This window comes from Rousettus aegyptiacus, unplaced genomic scaffold (assembly GCF_014176215.1).
Source record: "Rousettus aegyptiacus isolate mRouAeg1 unplaced genomic scaffold, mRouAeg1.p scaffold_m13_p_1, whole genome shotgun sequence".
NCBI classification, from domain to species: Eukaryota; Metazoa; Chordata; class Mammalia; order Chiroptera; family Pteropodidae; genus Rousettus; species Rousettus aegyptiacus.
Window position 1 is genome coordinate 47,460,504 of NW_023416284.1, and position 21,985 is coordinate 47,482,488.

Here is a 21,985-nt window from a genome sequence, read left to right on the forward strand (position 1 = left end):
ATGAACATTTGAACAGTTGTATTAGGCAATCTCATTTAATTATAATTGAGATGTGAAGCTGGGAGTTTTAGGGCTTGACGTCCAAATCTGGCCTATTTACTGTGCAGCCATAGCTCAAGTGCTATAGCAACACTGTTAAATATTGCAGTGTCTACAGAGTGATGAATACTGATTAGAAACATAACTGAACAGGTCGTTGCCCCTGGGAGATTATGTCTTTTCATAGGAACTTAAACCTCAAAAACTTTTCATATGTATTTTCCACTTTTGAGTAACAGGCAAAAGAGGCAGTTCAAACTGGGCTTAAATGTAGCAGGGGGATAGAAAGGGATGGAAAATGCAGAAAGAAAAGGGCTGCAACAAAGAGGGCAAGCTAATGAGAATTAGCATCCACCCAGTGCATACAATTAGTGGTTTGTGTGTGTGCGATATCATTTACATAAAATTAAGGCACTGAGTGAAGAGGTTATATTTCAAGGATGCTGACTAAAAAACTGGAAACCAGAAATACCACAAACCAAGTATAGCCTAAAACAAGGAAACTTTCAAAAGCTTTCAAACAGTACTTCCATTTATAAGCGCTCCCAACAAATCTTTTAAAATAGACTTTAACCTGGAAACTCAGGTACTATATACCCTGGACCAACAAGGATAGTGATAGCACTAAAGAAAATACTTGAACATTTATTTTTCTTTTGGATATCAAATTTTAATTTATTTAGTAAAAAGGACATATGCTCCTCTCTATTATAACCAAAAGTTTCCTTTTCCTCCCTTTCAACATTAGCTTTAAAAATATGTTGTTACCTGTGACTAAATATAGTAGGTCTCTTAATAAAGAAAAATAAAACCCTGTATGAAAGAGCCTGTCTTCCCAATATTATCTCCCTTGTCTGAAGAGGGTGCATGTCACACTAGCCATTGCACCGTCCAATTCCAGTGATTTGTAAAGAATAAAAACAAGTATACTCATCCTAAAAATAACATAATTATATATTATACCATAATAATACAACTATAATATAATTATAACTATTACTATAGTAGTATACTAAACTATACTATAGCATTGTATAGTATAAGAGAATATAACTATAACAATAATTAATTATTATTCTAAATTTAGATATGTAGTCCTTTCATTATATTGAATGGAGAATCTGCCCGAAATTGAAGGGCCACTTTTCATTTTCAACAAAATAGCAACAAAATCACAGAAAACAAGATTATAATAATTTATTTTTAAGTATATATCGTTTTCTTGGGTACTATAATAATATATTTTAGGCTTATAATTTCACTTGTTATAATAAAACAACAAATACCTCTCTTCTATGAGGTATTTGCTTGACTGTTAAAACTGTTAAAGAACAAATATTTAAATTTGAAGAACCAATTGGCTTTATTGAGCAATTCATGAGTCAGGCGGCATCCCATCTAGCAAACAGAGAGTTGCTGCAAGAAATTGTAAAATATAAAAGGCTTTTATAGGTAGAAATTAGATAAGATGAGTATGTTATTAAACAAAAAATAGGGTTATTTCAATCAAGGTTACCTTCCCTTAAGGGAAGGCAGGATCTAACCAGGCAGATTGCCTCAGCTTCCTTGCGGGTGTAGGGGCAGGGATGGGGAGGGCCCACATGACAAATTACCACATTGGAGCTACCAAAAAATTCTAGAATGACCAGTTAAGATTAAATTCCTGGAGAAGGTCGAAACTATAATTAGGTCAGATATTAAGTCTAGGTTCCATGTAATGAGCTTTAGGACAAGTGACTCCATTTGGGGCCCATAGTTTTCTCTTTAACAGAATTTTCATATGTATTTTCAACATACACACACACATTATTAATGAGATATTTAAGATTAATTATTGTAATTTTATAGATAAACAAGTTAAAATAGATTATTTCAGTTTTCTAATCTATAGAACTAAACAATATTAAATGGTATGTAATCAGACTGTATCTTTTTATTTCTACAAAATTCAGGATAATGTATTGTAGACTATAAGCACTTCATAATGTAACACTGTAATAGTGGTATGTAAATAACTTTTAATTTTAGTATAAAAGTAAAAAATGAAAGTATTAAGAATAGTTATGACTGCAAAAATTTGTTAATTTCTATTTAATTTTAATAATGCATTTGTAATTAGAAAATTACTTTAGCCTAAGCACATAGTTTGCTAAGCTTTATTCTAAGACTACATTTTCTACAAGTAAAGAATTGTATCAATTAAATACATAATCTCCAGCATTTTAACTGCTGTTTAATATTTTCACTACAGTTTTTCTTTTCCAAAATTTCCTTTAGAGTTGTAATTCCTAGGAGAGATTATTTCAGTATCAAGACTTGCTATGTACCATTGACTTTATTAAACAGATGTTGAATATTTTCTTGGTCTTTTCACTCCCCCTTTTAATTATTTTATTAGAAAATTACACTAAATTATAACATTTGAGCTTCTCTTTATGACTCCTAATACATAACAGACAGTGGCTGACTGCATAGACTAGAGACTTCTCTCTTCCATGGATCAGTAAGGTTCCTATAGTCCTTACTTACACATTTAGTAGTTATGTAGAAATCCTTAGGTTTTTTTAAATATAAAGACTTTGCATTAAGTATTCAAACAAATGATTTCAAGGTATGGTTTTCTTCTTCATTTCTCATAGTAACCATGGTTTATAAAAGTATAGAGTATAAACTATAATACTAAATAAATAAACGTGGATTTCTGCATTGATCACATGGAAGTCACTTTTCTAAGATAGATTTAATTATTATAAATGTATATGAGTATTTTAGGCTCAATTATTGTAATTATAATACATCAAAGTCATTAAGCTATACATGTATACACACATAATATGTTCCAGTTTGAAAGCACTTTAACGATCACTGGGAATTACCAAATCAAGGTTTAAGATCTAAAAACAAGAACATAAAATTTTATTTTTTCAGAATAATTGCAGGAAAAGGAAAAGGCAACTCTGACTTGTAAGTATCTAAATTGTGAAGTATTTTACAAGAAATTCCATTTTTATAATTTTTAAAAACAAGGAAAATACTATTTAGTTATTAGGAATAAAACAGGAAAGGGTAAAAATCACTATACAAAGAATTTTCCTTGCAGCTATTGAAATGTTGCTTTAAAAAGGAATATTGGACAATAGTATCATCTTTTTGTTCCACATTGAATGTATACATTCACAACTCAAATATTTATAGTAGTAGCATTTGTAGGATTATTCTGATAGGATGTGTAACCTGACAATTAGAAAAACATCTGATTAAGCTCTTCACTTTCCAGCCTTGCTCATTATGTTCATTTAGATGTATTTGTTAATTTATAACTACAGTTAATTAAAATTTTTTAAATTTTCTTTTTTTTTAAAGGAGCCCGCTACTCGAAAAAAATGCAAGTCAAAGTGGTCACAACCTAGAAGTCTGCAGAGACAGGAATAACTAGCAAGTAGATACTATGTTATTTTACTATGCTTAAATATATAGAATTCACTAGTATTCTGAGAATTTTACTCTATAATGACCAAATAGTTTTGTAATTTTAAATTCATACTTAGTAGTATTTATGTTAACTATATTACATCACAAATAATTAGAAAGAAAAATAGTAACTATGGATTTAAGGAAAGTAATTTTATGTCAACAATGATGAAGTTATTTTGGTCAGAAAGACAAGTTTAAATATTGTATCATCTCTCAGTCTTATTTTTAGAGCCCTAATTCAATGATATATTTCTTTATGAAAAAAAAATAAGAATTTCCCTAAACTTTGTGACATATTTAGCCATTATGAAAATATATATTAATTCCTATCATAAATTCTTAATAGAAATTATAATCATGCTTCTAAGAACTAGAGTGAAATTACATTCACTTTTGAAGGTTACATTTCAAAAATCAAGGTGATGTCAAATGAAATCCAGACGCAAAACAGGAGCTTTCCGTTTATCAGTACTTACTGACATTTCCAAGAAATGAAATAAAAGGTTCACTGATGAAATCATGCAATATTAGGATAAGTGGATACAAAAAGGACTTAAGAATGTGGCAAGAGTAAATAAGATTATTTGAATGGCAAGAAGATCTTTGAAAAAAATCTCATTGTTCCACATTAAAGTGGTTGGAGTAGATTCTTTCTCCTCAAATGTATCTTTGAGATTTTAACAGAATCAGAAAATGTAAAAGCTAAAAGAATTTTAGAAAATATGTATAACTAATCTTTCATTGACATAGATTAAGGAAATAAGTTTGCAATTATAAATTTATTTTACATGCTAAAATTGCATATTATATATGTAAATAGGCAAACATATAAACATAAATACATTTATATATACATATATATACACACATATTTTTTAAACAAAAATACAGTTAATTCTTATTATAACATATTTTTTCAATGGTAATGTTGATTAAAATATATTTGCAAAGAGAAATGTATAAGAAATTATGGCAGTATCCAAAATCTAAATATTTTAAGAGTAGCACATATTTTTATATTTAAAATCCTATAGTAGGAGAAATTTCTATAATTACAAAAAAAAATGTTTAAAATTGTGTTTCAATTGCTTAACAGTGCAGATTCCTAAAGAAATATAAGCCAACAATCATTTTTCCCCTCTCAGTCTTCTTTTAGGGCTTTCTACATGACAAGTCATGGATGATAAATACATCACATATAAACTCTATCAAATATTTATATGATTGGAACCACACATTTTTAATAAGAAGAATGCTAAGCAATTCTAAAAGAGGAAAAAATGTATTATAATTAAATTATTAGTCCTTAATGTATTTGTTTATAAATTTAGACTTTTTATCTTGAATTCTCATACAGATATACAAGTTTACACTGTGAGGCAAAGGAAAGGAAAGCATTCTCAAAATTCAAAGACTTTTCAGATAGTTCAATTGACTACAAGAGAAAAATTGTGAAAGTATGTTTTAAAATACCTTGGTAATAGTGAACATCAATTTTAGCTCAGGAAGAAATGAAAAAGACCATAATTTAAAAGGTATTGAAGAATGTAAAAGAAGAGTTGGTGAAAAACAAAAGGAAAAACTTTTGGTAGACTGTTGGGAGAGAGTCCATTGGTGGAAGAACATGAAATTGATGCTTGTAGTAATCCAGATGGAAAATTTTGGGAATTAGAGTAGTGGCAGTAGGGATGCAAAGCAGGACTAATATGCAAAAAATACCTTCTTCATTGGATTCTACAGAAACTTGGCTTGAATGAATAGTGATTCCATTATTTGAGATCTGGAAGATTAAAAGAAGAACAGTTACCTTTCAGCAGAGGATGTTAAAATGCTAACTTTAGTTTGGAAAAGTGAAATTCAGGTGTCTCTTGCATAGCTAAATAGACTATCGCAGGAATGGTGGAAATTCATAACTAGAGCTCTAAAACTAGAAGGCATGTGGGCTTGATTTATCTGAACAGAGGTAGCGATTGAAGCCAGCAAAAATTAGTCTGGAAGAAAACATATACAGCATGAAAGGGGAACATGACCAAAAGTACAATTCCTAGGATCATCACTATTCAGTCATCGAAATTCTGTTTAGAGAAAGCAGAATCAACCACAAAAATTTAGCAATAGTCAGAAGTAAGAAGAAAACTGGCTTCCAGTGTTTTTTTTTATTATTATTTTTTAAAGAAATCTAAGAAGCAGAGAAATTCATAAAGGTTAACAGTGTTAAATGCTGCTGAAGAGCCTAGGAGGAAGATAACTGAGGGAGAAGAAACTTTTGGACATCACAGTCTGTCAGACATTGGGAATCCTAATGGACATAATCCAACTTTAAGACCAGATGGATTTATGAATCTTTTTCAAGACAAAGGCTATATTCTTTACCTCATCTCCTTCCTATATCAATTCTAATAATAGAATTATGTTTTTAGATTTATCTTTGGGTAGTTTTATATATTTTTTAAATTCAGATTTACTTATTCTCAGAATATCATTCAGTTATAAATACCCTAAAACATCTCATAATTTGAATAGCTAATTCAATTTAACATTCTTTGGTTAAGGAAATCTTTATTACAGGGTAATTCTATCAAATATATATGACCTGTTATTATTTCATTTAGTAATTTTATAAATGATTTCCCACAGTAGGCTGACAAATATTCTATTTGCCTATGTTGAGAAAAACTCAGTCTTCCTCCTGTGTTTTGCCTTACTCTCACACTACTACCACACTCACTACACTTCTGACAGCAGATGCGTGGGGTTTTTCTCCAGAACAAGCAATTTTCTGTGACACCAACCAGGTGTCCTACAATTTAACTCAGTTAAGACAATGTCTACCAGGAGATAGCATCAGATCCCACAAGTTAAGGGCTCAGTCATATAAGGGTGTCCCCCCCCCCCGCCGCCCCCCCCATACACACACACTTCAGAAGGCAATCTCAACTACTAGGTCCCCAGGTTATCTACAGCTTCCGTCCAACTTGAATACAAATTGGAAGTTCCCATGACCTTCTCTTTTTGGATTTTATTATTTGCTAGAACAGCTCATAAAACTCAGTGAAACACTTTTATTTACCAGTTTATTAAAGGACATGGTGAAGGATACAGATCAACAGCCAGATGAAGAGATACATAAGGTGAGATCTGGAAAGGTTCTGAGCACAAGTGCTTCTGTTTGCACAGAGCCGGGTTACATCATCCTCCCAGAATGTGGATGTGTTTATCACCTGGAAGCTTTCTGAACTCCATACTATTGAAATATTATAAAGGATCACTTATATAGACATGATCAATTATTAACTTCATTTCCAGCTCCTCTCCCTAGAGAATAGGAGATGGCTGAAAATTCTAAACTTCTAATCATGGGTTGGTCTTTCTTGTGACCAGGCACCATGCAAGAGCCATCTAGGAGCCCACTCAGAGTTCAGAGTCACTTCATTAGAGAAAAAGATATTGCTATCACCTGGGAAACTCCAAAAGATTTAGGAGACCTGTGTCAAGAAATATATATATATACACACACACACATATATATTATATATACATGTGTTATATATAAATATAATATATATACTATGTATATATAAAATATACATTATTTCACAGCCTCATAAGTAATAATTTCAACTAATACCTGGCACATAGTAGGCACTTCTAAGTTATTTTTGAATAAATGAATGAATAAATGAATGCTTTTCTCCCTTTGGATTATCCCACATTCTTTTTAAAGTGCAAATGCACCCAGCATTATTTGACTATCTTCAAATCCTTAAATAAACAAATAAGACTAAGAGGAAAATAAGAGTAACACTTTAATGTGAGATTTTCCGTCTCATGCTCATTAGAACTATTTTTGTTTTTCTTGCCCTGGCACTAATTTTCATAATTGTAATTAGGGCAAAATAGCCATCAACTCTTTTTAAACATTTTATTTAGAAACAGATTACTTTAAAATCTTTGTACTGCTTTTTTTTAATCCACGTAAAAATAGCCTTATCATTTTATTTCAAGTTATATATTATAAGCTCATTGTAAAAATTTCAAACAATACATGAAAGTGTGATAAAGATAGCAAAAATTGCTTGAAAAGCCACCCAAATGATATAACCACAATTAACATTTACATTCCTTATGGATTAACCACGTTCTTATTATGAAATGTCCCTTTTTAAATTTTTTAAATTAAATTTATTGGGGCAATATTGGTTATGAAAATTATATAGATTTCAAACGTACAATTCAGTAATACATCATATGTATTTGTATTGTGTGTTCATCACCCAAAGTTAAATTTCTTTGTGTTACCATATGTTTGACCCGCTTTAACCTAATCTACGTCCCCTCACTCCTTTTTCTCTCTGCTAACCACTGTTTTCTGAGCCCGTAAGTCTCTGTGTGAATGAATGAATGACTGTTTGTTTGTTGCTTTCAGTTTTACATCTGTCACCATACACTAAAATTAAATCAAAATGTATCAAATACTTAAATATAAGACCTGAAACAATAAATTGCATAGAAGAAAACATAGGTACTAAACTCATAGACCTTGAATTTAAAGAGGATTTTATGAATTTGACCTCAAAAGCAAGGGAAGTAAAAGCAAAAATAAATGAATGGGACTGTAGCAAACTAAAAAGCTTTCTGCACACCAAAAGAAACACCATCAACAAAACAAAGAGGCAACCAACTTAATGGGAGAAGATATTTGCAAACAACACCTTGAATAAGGGACTAATATCCTTATTATTTCTAATGATAACTTGCTTTGAAGTCTAGTATTTCTGATTTCAGTACAAATACTGTCAGCTTTCTTTTAGTTAATATGTGTACGGTATTTCTTTTTGTGTTTTTCTGCTTTTGACCTCGTGTTCTTGTTTTTATGATTTCTTATAAGCATCATATAATAGACTTTCTAGTATGATATGGATCTTTTACTTGGAGCATTTATCCCATTTACATTTATATTTAATTGCCGCTATAGTGGGATTTATATCTACCATTTTACTATTTATTTTCTCTTCAATCCATCTGATTGAGTTCTTTTTTCTTTCATTGCCTTTTTTTTTTTTTTTTTGAATTTTGGATTAATTATATACTTCTATTATTTAATTTTTTCTCTCTTAACTTATTAGATATACATTCTTTTGTTGATTTTATAATAGTTACTCTAGAGATTTCAACATTCATCATTGACTTATTACAGTTTAACATAATATATTAAAGCAAATAACCTGATATTACTTTTAACAATTACCTGATATTGATAGAGACTTTAATGCCATCTTTTGTCATTATTGTTGTAATGCACATTTCTACAGGAATCTTAACCCTTACTCAAGACGTTTCTATTATTCTTTCATACATTCAGTATCCATTTATATTTACATGCATATTTATCCTTTCCAATGTCTTTCATTTCTTCCTTCATATGTTCTCTATTTGGGAATTTGTGTGTGTGTGTGTGTCTGAGTGACTGACTCTCTTTAGTATTTCTTTTAGTGCCAGTGTGCTGGAAATCAATTTTCTTAGTTTTCATTTCTATTTCTCTGAAAATTATTTATCGCATCCTTGTTTTTGAATGTTATTTTTACTGGTTATAGAATTTCTTTCAGCTTTTCAAAGATGTCATTACAATTCCTTGTAACTGCCATTTTTTCTGTTAAGAAAAAGTCCTCAGTCACTGGTGCTTCTTTGATAATTATTTGTTTTATTGTTTAAATGATCTTTAAAATATTTTTAAAAATTATTTTTAAATTATGGTAATGTACACATAATGTAAAATTCACAATCTTAGCCATTCTTAAATGTATAGTTCAGTGGGATTAAGTACAGTCATATCATTGTGCAACCCTTACATACATCCACCTTCATAACTTTTTATCTTGGAAAAGTGAAACTCTGTACCCATTAGACAACAAATTCTCATGCTCCTTTCCCCCAGCCCCTTTCTGTCTCTATGACTTTAACTACTGTAGGGACCTTTTATAAGTGGAGTCATACAGTCTTTGTATGACTTTGTATTTTGCCACTGGCTTATTTAACTTAGCATAATGTCTTCCAGCTTCATGTATATTTTAGCATGTCAGTATTCCCTTCTTTTTAAGGCTGAATAATATTCTATTTTATGCATACAGTTTGTTTAGCTATTACACTGTTAAGGGACACTTAGTTTGTTACTACCCCATCACTTCTCTGCATTTTGGCTAAGATCAAGTACAGCTTCTTTTCACCTTTTAACTATTGTGAATATTACTAATATGAAGACTGGTGTACAAATACCTCTTTGAATCTCTGATTTCACTTTTTTTAATGTACATCCAAGCAGTGAAATTGTTTGATTATACAATAGTTTAGTTTTTAATTTTTTTTAAGAAACTGCCATACTGTTTTCCATAGTTGTTGCACTCTTTTACATTTCCACCAACAGTGCACAAGTGAACTGATTTTTTCACATCCTAGCCAACATTTGTTTGTTTTTTTTATACTAGCCATTTTAATGGGTGTGAGAAAGTATCTCATTGCAGTTTTGATTTCCATTTTCCTAATGATTAATGATGTAGGGCATCCTTTCATATGCTTATTGCCATTTGTACATCTTCTTTAGAGAAATGTCTATTTCAGACCTTTGCCTATCTTTTAATAAAGTTGTTTTTGTTGTTGTTTACATAACTTTTAAGATTTTTCTCTTTATTTTTTATTTATCAGCACTTTATGATACACAGGTTTTTCCCACTATCCAAGAGCAAAATGTTCCTGCGAAAACTTTCATAAGCTGAAATGGCATAAAGCAAGCAGTATTTTCTGCTTTCTGAAAATCTGTTATGCCACTTTAGTTTTATAAAAGACCTACATTAGTATGGTAATGACTTTTTTTTATAAAAGCAATAATTTTCTTTGGATTTCTTTTGATTATCAAAAACAGGTACTAATGTAATAGGTCTTTTGTAAAAGGGAAGTGGTGTAACGTAAACTTTCCGAAAGCAGGGATGCCCGTATGTACCTACATGTGAGTTTTTTATTTTTTATTTTCCCAAGTCATTTGTTTAGAGTTTGCAAGTATTCTTGAAATTCTGGGTAAAAACTTTTCATCAATTTTGGGTCATTTCTAGCCATCGTCTTTTCAAATACTATTTTAATCCCCTTCTTTCCCTCTTCTTTCTAGGACTTCAACTCTATACATGTTAGATCTTTTTACTGTGCCCCACATTTCTCTTTTCTTCTAATCTTTATTTCATATTCTTTTCCTCTTATTTTAATTTGATATTCTTTAATGATCTGTCTTTTAATTCATTAGTCCCATTTCTGACCTGATTTTAATTTCATTTATTGAGTTCTAAATATCAGATACTATAGTTTTCAATTCTATTATATCTATTTGGTTCTTTTTATATATTCTAATTATTTGATAAAATTCTATTTATTTTCATCTGATTTGTTTGTCCACTTTTTCCACTAAATATCAATAGCTATTCTGAAGGCCTTGCCTGATAACTACAATATCTTGATCACATATACATTAGTTTTTAGTATCTGTTACTCCCTTATATTTTATTGATTATGGACCAGTAATTTTTTTTTTGTATGCCAGACATTGAGTACATAGAATTTTAGGGTTTCCAGGTGATGATATCTAGGCAAATAAAGTAGAAAAAATGTTCCACCTAATTCTTTCAGGGATCAAGATGAATAGAGGCTGGGCGACTTGTCTATCTTTGGTCGTCTTGTTTCTAAAGCATAGTCCTCTAAGATTTTCAGCTGAAAGCTTGATATGTTCACCATGATCCTTCCCACTCTTGAATCTCTGTTGGTAAGGCAGGGCATTCTTCACTTTGTTGCAGAAGTTTCTAACTAAGACATGATTTTCTGTGTCATGAAGCATCAAAATATGGTAAGTCACTCAAAGAAGAGATTAAGTGTACATTTGAGGTCTTAATTCTTCAGTTTCTACTTCAAGCTCTTGATAGATTGGAATAAGGAGAAACAGGAAATGTAAAGGTCAGTCAGGAGGCTATTTCTCTTTTGAAATGAGAAGTCACAGAGGCCTATACTTGTAAATGGCAGCGACCCACAAAAATTGCAAAATTGTGTGGTTATTGAATTTTTATAAATAAAACTATTTCAATATACTATGGGGACTTACAGTTTTAAAATAAATCCTCTTAAACTTTTATTATGAATAATTATTTATTCATTTATTTAGCTTCCTTAAAATGTTGTAAGCCCATACTACTACCATCAATCAATCAATCATACCCCAAAACACCTCCAAGTGTTTAAGTACATATCCTACTAAGAGTGCATCAGTAATTGTGTTTGCTAGACATTTGGAAAGAAATTAAAAATAATATCTTTTCCACAAAGAAAACCTAAAATGGATAACCAATTTCTATAGCTTACAAATGGAATCTGTATGGGCAGAAATTCAAAATCTAAAGAATGAAATCGATGATACAGTTCTTCAGATTCTATAATGCCAGGATGCAACTTTGTTGTCTAAAGCTCATGAATACTATGAGAGGGAAGAAAAGTCATTGAAGGCTGGGTGAACCACAAAGTAGTGATCATAAGAGAAGGAAGCTAGTGGTAAAATAGGAAAGCTGACACAAACAGTACTTGACTCTCACGGCCATGATGGGCAGAGATAGACTACTACCAGGTGCATACTACACAGGCTCCTAGCCAGACTTGTGTTGCCTTGGGTATCTCCGCATGAGCCAGCAACCTGGCTTCTGTGCCCTGAGGTGTTCTGATGCCAAATGAGTTCCTGATGCTGCTATGTCTGTTTAACTTAATTCCTAAGGTTTGTGTGTGTGTGTGTGCGCTAAACAAAGAGCCCAGTTCCTACATGCGGTCTGGTTGAACACTTTCTATTTGGAATTTAAGAACTGAGTTTAGTGGTTTAAACTATAGCTGGAACAATAAACCTAGAGAGGAAAGGAAGAGCAGAAGGGTGGAAAATTGACATTTGCTGGGTAACTTTTATGTAGTTCAAGTACATTTAAACACACATTTTTTCAATTAACCCTCATGGTATCTAAGAGATGAGAAACCACACTGCAGAGAATTTAGTTAAGTGACTTTTCCACAGTTACCACAGTTAATTACTGAGAGGAAAACCAGCAATATGGTCTATTTCTATATGACTCATAGAACCATTCTATATCTACTGTATTGCCAGGAGGAAAGAGTTTATATGAAATTTTATCACAATTACACTCTATAGAGTCATAGCTTTATAAAATATAAACAGAACAACTCCTTAAAGCAACAACAATGCAACAAAGGCAATAACAGTCAGTATTGATGCTTGGAAAGCGACACCTCTGGTCTAGATTGGTGGGGCTCATGGTGGGAGGTAGGGAAAACAACTCTCAGGAGCAGCCATGCAATATCCAGGAATATCAAGTGGCTTTTGTAACATACAACAGAGGTCTGAGCTACAGATGTGGATTCAGGAAGTTTTACCATGCATATGGAAACTAAAGCCAACTTTGTAAATAAAATTTCCCAAGAAAAAATACAAAGCAAGTTCAGAAGACAACCAAGAGCAAAACAAACAAACAAAACATTTAAAGAGGTAGGAAGAGGATCAGGGTAAAGTGAGTTCACAGAAGAAAAAGAGGAAAAAGTGCTAAGGAAAAAAAAAATTACTCAACAGAGTTAAATAAAAGCGGCAAAGATATCTAAAAGTTCATGGATCTGGTGATTAAGTTATCGTAAGGGACCTATGGGAGAACTTTATGATAGTGTAGATTAAGGAATTGAGTGTGTCTTAGGTTAGGTTCTTTGACTCTAAGATAAAGATAGGTTTGCGGAGAGTGCCAGGTAGAGAGAAAAATTAAGCTGTGATAAATTTGCAAGAGTCCTCAGTAGAGCCTACAGAAAGCAATGGAGCTGGGCAAACCTTATAGAATTATGCCAAAGAGAACCAAGGTGGCTAGGCTTTTAAACCAGCGTCAACCAATCATTGGAGGAGAATCACTTGAGTGAGATAATTTTCTTCAGTAAAAGGCAATACCCAGAGAGGGATGAAGGTATGAGCCATTAGCAGGCAGCCATCCAGCAGAAGCTGGAAGAATGAACGGTTCCTTCCTATAAAGGATCTGGAGAGATCCATTTGGGGAGAGAGTGGAGAAAATGAATGTGAAGGTCCAAGCTATTAGTCTAAATACTTTTCTGTAGGAGATTTTATTGTTGCAGCCACAAATCTTTTCCAAAATTTTCCTCACCACATATCTCTTGCCAGCTAACTCCTTTACTGACATATTTTCTTAGATTAATGCTTCTTTTACTTGTAAGGCCTCCAATTAAGTAGCTCTCTTTTCTTTGACTGCCCTTTACTAATAGTTACTCTTAACCTATCTTGTACCATAGAGGCAGATGTAAGCCCAAATGGATTTCTAGAGCCACCTCCATTAATATACGTTATGCAAAAAACAACCATATTTTACAGAATTACTTTTTCTGTATCAATTCCATTAGAAGAGTCTTATCATGGGAGCTCTAAGTTAAAGAATTTAAAAGTTAGAAACCAGTACTTCATGTATCACTGCAAGGCTTTGACGGCAATGAAGAGTCTGGTTTCACATATTTCATGTGGGGCTTTGTATTTTCTTAGAGGAGACTAAATAAGCAGACTGTACAATTTTAAATATGAAATCTTACCATAATCACATGCTCATGAATATAGGAAAAAGTTAAATGAAAGTTGTTAATCATTTTGGCGATTATTAATTCATGGCAGCTCTGAGGGTGGGGTAGAGTAAAAAGAGTTTCCAGGAGAGATTCGAGTCAACATGCACTTATATGATTACATCAGCTACACTGATTACCTTCATCCTATGATCCTTTAAAGTACTTAATGCAATATCACTGTTTCCAACAGTCACCTGGGATGTGAGCCTACTGGTAGTTTTACTGGTATGTGTAACTACTGGTATGTGTAACTACTGGTAGTTTTATTACTTTTTTTTTTCGCCAAAATATATAGGACCATATTTTTATTTCCTTTTTAAATTATCAACAGAATAGTTTAATATTTAAGATGTATTATCAGCTTTTCTTGGGGTATTGTGAAGTTCTAATATATTATATTCCCATTTAACCAAAAACAAAAAACAAAAAAAACCTCCCATTCCTTCCCCTCTCAAAAAAGAAACCCAAACAAAAGCATTATGGGCTTCTAACTAGAGACCTTTTGAAAAAGGATGATTTGTTCTTGCTTTGAAAATACCATATAAACACCAAAAAAAAAAAAAATTGGTCTCATCTGTCAAATTGACTGGGGAATGCTTTTAACAAGGAATGAAGCTACCTTAATGGCCATAAAATATGCAGCAAGGGAAAGAAGGAAAAGCCATCCTGTAGTTCATTGGTTTTACCTACTGTGCAGTGCTCTCCTTGTGAACAAGACAGATTGGGTTATTACTATATCAGAATATCTGCCGTTGCGGAAAGTAAGAGAATTATAACGAGAACACTGGATTCCAAATCCTAGTTCCTTCCACGATTATTAGTCAAGGAAATGTGAAAATTAATGACATTTCCTTTTACTTTAAGGGAGCAGGTCAACTTTTTTTACTAGGAAATAAAACCCTACTTTATTTGCAACCAAGGAGCTAGAGACACCATTAAAATTGTTACCAATTTGACAAGTGGGAGAAGGGAACTGACTTAAGGGTTTGCAACTATGTCTGTGAGAAAGGAACAAACTGCTGAAGGGTATGTTTATAAGCTAGTTATTAACAATTGTATGAATTTATTATTGTTTTACCAAAAAGTAGAAGTAGCACTAGAATATAAGACTCATTTGGAGGATGCTAACAAAAAACTAAATTGTACCTAAATTAACCTTCTAAAAAATAAAAAATAAAAAAGACGAAGCATTTAGACACTCTTTTCCAAGATAGATTTTTGCTTGAATTGTAATTTTGAAAGGTGTTCACTTTGCTATTAAATAACAAATTGGAAAACTGTTATCTGGAACAAAATTTTCAATGCTAAACTTATTGAAAGTGGTCTCCATCTGTGAATGTTAGCAAATTTATCCAAAGATTTTCTGTTGATGCATTTTCAGGATGAGAGAATAACATCAGATGTTCAAACAGCTTATAAAACCCTTATGAAATAGGAGTGACACTATTAACAGCTATTGCTTGTTATTATCAAGAAATTATTATTTGGTATTTCCAGGTAAAATGTGAAAATGTTCTATATATTTCCCTAAATTTTCTGTGTAGGAAATAAATGACATTTTATTGTTAACTAGTTGATTTATTTAAGAACACTAGACAAAGTATTTGACCTGATTTCTTTATGAAAACTATGAGAATATTCTTCAAACCATTTAATGCCTAGAAGATGTAGTAAATTAGAAAAACAGTCTCTCTATAAAAATGTATTACAAGTTGCAAAATAATTCCAATTTAGTAGTAATAACAATCAGCTAATTTTAAAAATACTTTCTTTAAAAAGGTCTAGAACATAACTTCAAGAAAAGGAATTTCTTTTAATAGAGAAAACATTTAATACAATCCAGGTAAACTGATTTTTAAAAGTTTTTTAAATGTTTTAAAAAGTTGGACATAGTTATACAATCTAGTGAAAAATAGGAAACATATATGTAGCCAATTGTTCAAAAGAAGATGTATACAATTTAAAATATTCAATCACTGAGAAATTAAGTTCTCTAGCCATCCCCAGATTGTCTTCTACATTTGTGCTTTTGAATAGTTTGTTCTTTTTGTTCCTTAGATTTGCATGTAAGTGAAATCATATGGTATTTATCTTTCTCTATCTGACTTATTTCACTCAGCATAATAACCTTTAGGTCCATCCATGTCTTTGCAAATGGTAGGATTTCATTTTTTTTTTTTTTTTTATGGCCAGAAGGGAAGGAGTTTTGGGGGCTGAGAGAATGGGGCGAAGGGTTAAAGATGTACAAATTAGTAGTTGTCAGATGGTCATGGCAAATGTATACATCCAAAGGTGAGGAGCATGGCATAGAGAATGAAGTTAGCATTAATGTAATGGCGCTAGGTGGAGAGCCAGAAGAGAGAAGGAGCAATTAGGGGGATGGTATTATAAACTATATAAATGTCTAACCAATGTACTGTATACTTGAAATTAATAATACAATTTTTTAAAAGTGTACATAAAAGCTTAGCAATAAAAAATCTAAATACCCTGTTCAAATTTGTAAATGCAAACAGTTAATTATTTTAAAGTTTTATATATTAACCTTTTGTTGTGAGGGAATGAAATAAAGATTGTTTCATATCGACAAACAGGAACAATAATCTAGAGAAAAATTAGGTTCAAGTAAATGTAATAATGGATCCCCCTATTGAAGAAAATATAAGGAATTTCTGCAATGCTCAGTGGGCTTAAGATATAATTTTAATAAAGAAAAAAGATATATTTGCATATACTTACAGCATTTTGACTCTAAATTTTGATAGAATGGAAGTACAGTTGGCTCTTTTTATAAACAAAAATACTTTATTTTTCTTGAACTCAAAAATTAGATGTGAATGAAGACTAGAATGCAACCAACATGCTCCTTTGGATGTATACATTTGCCAAAATATATTTCTATAGAGTAAACCACTTTAACATCTTAGATGTAAAGTATTTTTATGGTTAATAAGGCCACCTGAGAAAATTCCTGAGTTAGTGGCTCAAGAATTGATCCAGAGGCTCTGTAGCAGCTATATGTGAAAGAAAAATTTAATTTTTAGGGGAGTTCCTAGTGTAGGATGGTTTTTGGTAGGAAAAAAAAATACAGAGCATATGTATTTTCTTATCTATTTAAGACATGGTAAATTTATAGTCATAGAAATGGGAACCAATGTACTCTTGTTATACATAAGGACACTTAAAAAATAAGATGATTTGACTCAGATCATGTGGCTACTTAATGGCAGAACTGGGGCTAGAATTCAGGTCTCCTAACTCTTAATTCAAACCCTTTAATGGAATTCTGGCAAGATTCTTGATGATACTTGATGTTCCCTGTTAGACATGCAATTAAGCTTATAATTGGTCCTTGTTCCACTTCTCTGTGAACATGCCTTTCTTCAGATTCCATGAGAGGGCATATTATTCACCCAGGGACAGAGCAGAGAGGGTGAAAATTAAGTCAGTGAATTAATTTTATTTAAGTCATCCAGAAAACAAGGATAATCATATGATTTTATTATTTATTATTTTCTGCTCATGTTTCCTTATTTGCATTAACTGAGTACCTAATTCACCTATCTTAGGTACAATTGTCTCCCAATTTATTTATAATTTTATTTCTGAATAATGGTGGAAAATTGTTGTAAATTGGGGCCTTTCACATCAATTCTTGCAGGCCTCCCCTGAATTTTGACATTGTGCCTGGCTCAACTTTTCTCTTCTTTAAACTATCAAAACATTCTTTGCTCATGCTAAAAACCTCTTTCACTGATTCCTCAACACTTCGCCTATTTTTATTCAGAGTAATCGTGTCTTTGCTAAAATTATGACTTTGTTCAAAGACATTTAGCTTTCCTCTATCAGATTATACATCGATGCAAGCAGAAGTCTTCTATCTCGGAAATCAGCATTTAATAACATTAACATTGCTCCATTATTTTTTAAAATAATATTTTTGCTGCCTTTCTGTAAATCTGCATGACATATGTTGAAATTATTTCACAATTTCTATTTCCAAAATGACATTGGGAATTTCCAGGATTAAACATTGCAGAAAAAGTGTTATATAACCTGCTTTTAAATTCCCATAATGTTTGATTACTTTTTCTAACTGATTGCTAAGAATAGATAATTATTAATTTATTCAGTAACTCTATAGTGTTTAATATTTGAACGTTTACTAAGTCATTTTGCTGTATCTTCACCTCTTTGAGAGAAAAAAAAAAACTTTATTATTACCAGTTTTCTACTTTTAGTTTTTTACACAAATAAAAATTACTTAATATTTTCTTCATATTTTAATATAATTCAATAGCATTTTAATGAAAATGAGACATTTTAGATCATCAAAAGCTGATTTTCAAAAACACCCCATCGCTGTTTCCTAATAAGTTATGGTTCTTTTTTCAGAGGTGTAGAATATCTTAAAAATGAAAATTTCTATCTGGAAAGTTGCAGAAAATTCGAGTTAATTTTAATCTTAAGGTTCAACCATTGTGTTTGAATCTTGGTGCTTCCAGTGCTTTGGGACTTAGTTTTCTTATCTATGTACAGGGATTAAAGCTGCCAGCTCTTTCACCTTGTTATGAGATTCATGATAGGCCCTCACCTAATGTGGCCATCAGGATTTGATATTATCAGCCCTTGAATTGAGTGGAGACAAGTTATAAAAAAAAGTTCTGAAAGTATGAGTGTCTGTGACATAAATGAGTTAAAGATGGTCTCTGTGTATTAGCCTCTATATTGTTTGTTTCTTCACAGCATGCTAGGACTACTAGTTTAAAGGCACTCAGAGCCAAACTTAAATTCTTACACAACCGATTGCCTCAAATAGAGCCCCACAAAGCATAGTTTTAACCATCTTTGCTTGACCCACAAAACTACACTCAGAATAAACTAGCCATAGGTAAGACATACCTTATGGCCTGCTACCCTTTGCAGCTCAGACTGCTCAGAAATCCCCAGCTTACTGCTGAGCAATATCACCTAGACACAAAAGCCCCTTTTCCAATTCCCTTCTCTCCAGGAGGTCCCTTGCCCTATTCCCCTTCTGGATGGTGTCCCCATGCCACCAGCTCTGGAAGGTCTCCCAATGTGAGGCATTTCCCAGGACTCTTGAAGCCTGTCCAAGTGCAGCTTAGTAAAGCTTGTTGTGAGATACTGCCGTCTTGTGGTTGTGTTATTCCCTTGAGCGGCCCTGATGTCCTTAAACTTACCAGTCTTATACTCAAGTTTTGGATCAAAAACTAAGAAGCTGAGGTTTTTCATAAGTATTAGGCCTGGAATTTACTCTTGCTTTTTTTAAGACAGAAAGGAAAGAACAGAATTTTTACTGCATTTATTTCACTACCTCACTTCAGGTAATTTGATTGTGGGTTCACATTGCACTTGTTCAACAGGAAAAGTGCCTTATTTTACTTCAGAGGGCAAAATATCTGTTGGGCTTTATGAGAACTGTTTCGGATGCCACATGAGGGCTAAAATGCTTGAGGAGGGCCAACTTTGTCTCACTTAGTCCAGAGAAGGAAATCATACTGAGTTCTAGTAAAGAATTTTACATTAATTACTTCACTCAGTTCTGTTTAGGAAACAATATTCCTATTTTGGGGGGAAAGTAACTGGGATGAAAGAGCTAGCAATTGGTAGAGATGAAATTTAAACCTTGATCTGATCATTTCATAGGCATGTTTTTGCCCTCTCATCATTTCTACTTTAGCTACTCCAAAGTTTATACTAATCTGCAACAAAGTATTTTATAGGATCTTTGTTAATTATACGAACCTTATTTTTAAAAAAATTTGCTGCCAGTTTTTACTTCTTTTTTCTGTTGTCAATTAATCAAATGTCTTATAAATTGAAACTTGGAACTATTTTTAAAAATCTACATTTAAAAAATTACCTTTATGTGTTTTTTTATTATACAAAATCTTAGTTTATTAGTAGGCTGCTGTATGAGTCAGTGGCTTAGAAATATTAAATAGTACCTCTTTGAGAGAGAGAAAAAAGCTATTTTTATTCAAAAATAGCACGCTGATAGATGTTGTAAAATGCAATCTCTCCCTCCCCCCAGGAGTAATTTATGTGAGAGAAATAAGATATAGAAAGAGCTAAACTGCTTTACTTGTTTTTTTGTAAAATCAGGTAATACAAATTTAACTCTTGGCAGATTGAAAAGAAACACACACAAAAAAACTGAACTCTGGAAACTCAGTAAAAAGTAGATAGGCAGGAGGAGTAAGTTCTTGAAGGACTCTTAATAGCTTGTAAACAAACTGGACCTAGAAAAAGATGGTCAAGTGAGAAATTCCTTAGAGAGGAAAAACAGACTATACTTATACCCCATACAGCAGTTTTAAGGTTATTGAATATAATGCAAAATTCCTATATTGAACAGTAAGAGGGATTGAGAGACCTGACTAAAAGCAAAATAGCAGTGTAGCAAGTGGTCACCATGGTAACCAGAGGTGAAATGATGCTGATGGGAAAGAACACTGTTACAATTAGGTTGAGGTTACATATAAAGGCCATAGAAAAAGAAATCAAATTGCTTTATCCCTTCTGTTTCTTTCTGACTTGGAAAAAGGAAAAAATATATGGAAAAGCACTAGCTAGAAAAAAGGGAAAAATATATGGAAAAGCACTAGCTAGGAAATATCACAATATAAATTATATAATTTTCTCTGGCCTTGTTGGGGTTAGCAGAAGGTAGGAAGAGATAAGGGTAAGGACAGTAATTAAAGGTATTAGTCATAGAGAGGGACAGCCATGGGCTTTCAGCAGGTCCACTGTAAGCCTAGGAGTATAGAAGAAAAAATGCTTCCAAACCACCAAGGATCAGGATGGCTTGAGGCCATCTTTCTACTGCCAACACTGTTTAGCAGCTACAGGGTGATTTAAACTGTACAGTCTCAGAATGGATACAACATGAGAGAGCACAAGATTAAAATAAGATTGGGAACACACTTTTAGACAGTTAATTGATTTGACTATAGACCTTTGCACTGATTTTTTTTTTTCAGTTGCTTTGAATATTTACATTTTTATTATCAAAGGGGAAGCAGGCCATTTACTGGTTAACTGGGTAATATATTGGTTAATATATGTGGTAGATAATCTACATCTCATTTAATTTAAAGAAAAGCTAGTTATTAAGATATAAAGTCATGTTTTGGCAAAAACATTTTAATTTATATAGAATGACGGCTGTAAATCTGAATTTTCAAGATGTCAATTACCAGAAGAGAAAATGGCTACTGATTTATGCTATTAAACAAAGAACTATTATTAGGCAAACTGAATTCACTTGAAAAGTTTACAGTAAAATAAAAGCCCTTGTCATCTGTTAGTGAAAATCTGGTTTCATAACTACCCAGCATGCACAGATATGAACAACTTCAGAAAAAGACCTCTAATACACAGAGCAACCAAATGGGGGAATAAGGAAGACATGGGAGGTTATGGGTACTACTGAATGATTGGTCAGTTTTCTAAATAGAAAGGGGAAAGTATGTCAAGTTATGATGGCTATACGCATCCACAATTTCTGTATTAGTCTGCTAGAGCTACCAGAACAAAATATCACAGACTAAGTGGCCTAAACAATAGAACTTTATTTTCTCTTATTTCTGGAGGCTACGAGTCCAAAATAAATGTTCTGGAAGTGTTGCTTTTTCCTGAGGCTTCCCTCATTGGCTTGCAGATGTCCTCCTCTCACTATGTCCTCACATAGCCTTTTTTTCTGTTTGTGCAAATCCCTGATGTCTCTTCCTCTTCTTATAAAGACACCAGTCCTACTGGG

At 32.2% G+C, this 21,985-nt stretch overlaps 1 protein-coding gene across 8 annotated transcripts in view; it reads left to right on the forward strand.

Moving 5' to 3' along the window:
* The window catches only part of LRRC7 (leucine rich repeat containing 7), a 440,527-nt gene that overhangs the window by 125,284 nt on the left and 293,258 nt on the right, over positions 1-21,985 (forward strand). The window contains exon 2 of one of the 8 annotated variants that reach the window (XM_016148943.2): positions 3,403-3,478. The exons of the other annotated variants lie outside the window; for them this stretch is intronic. Coding sequence (XP_016004429.1) covers position 3,478 — 1 coding nt within the window. The 5' untranslated portion in view covers positions 3,403-3,477. The remainder of the gene's footprint in view (positions 1-3,402; positions 3,479-21,985) is intronic. 8 annotated transcript variants of the gene reach the window in all.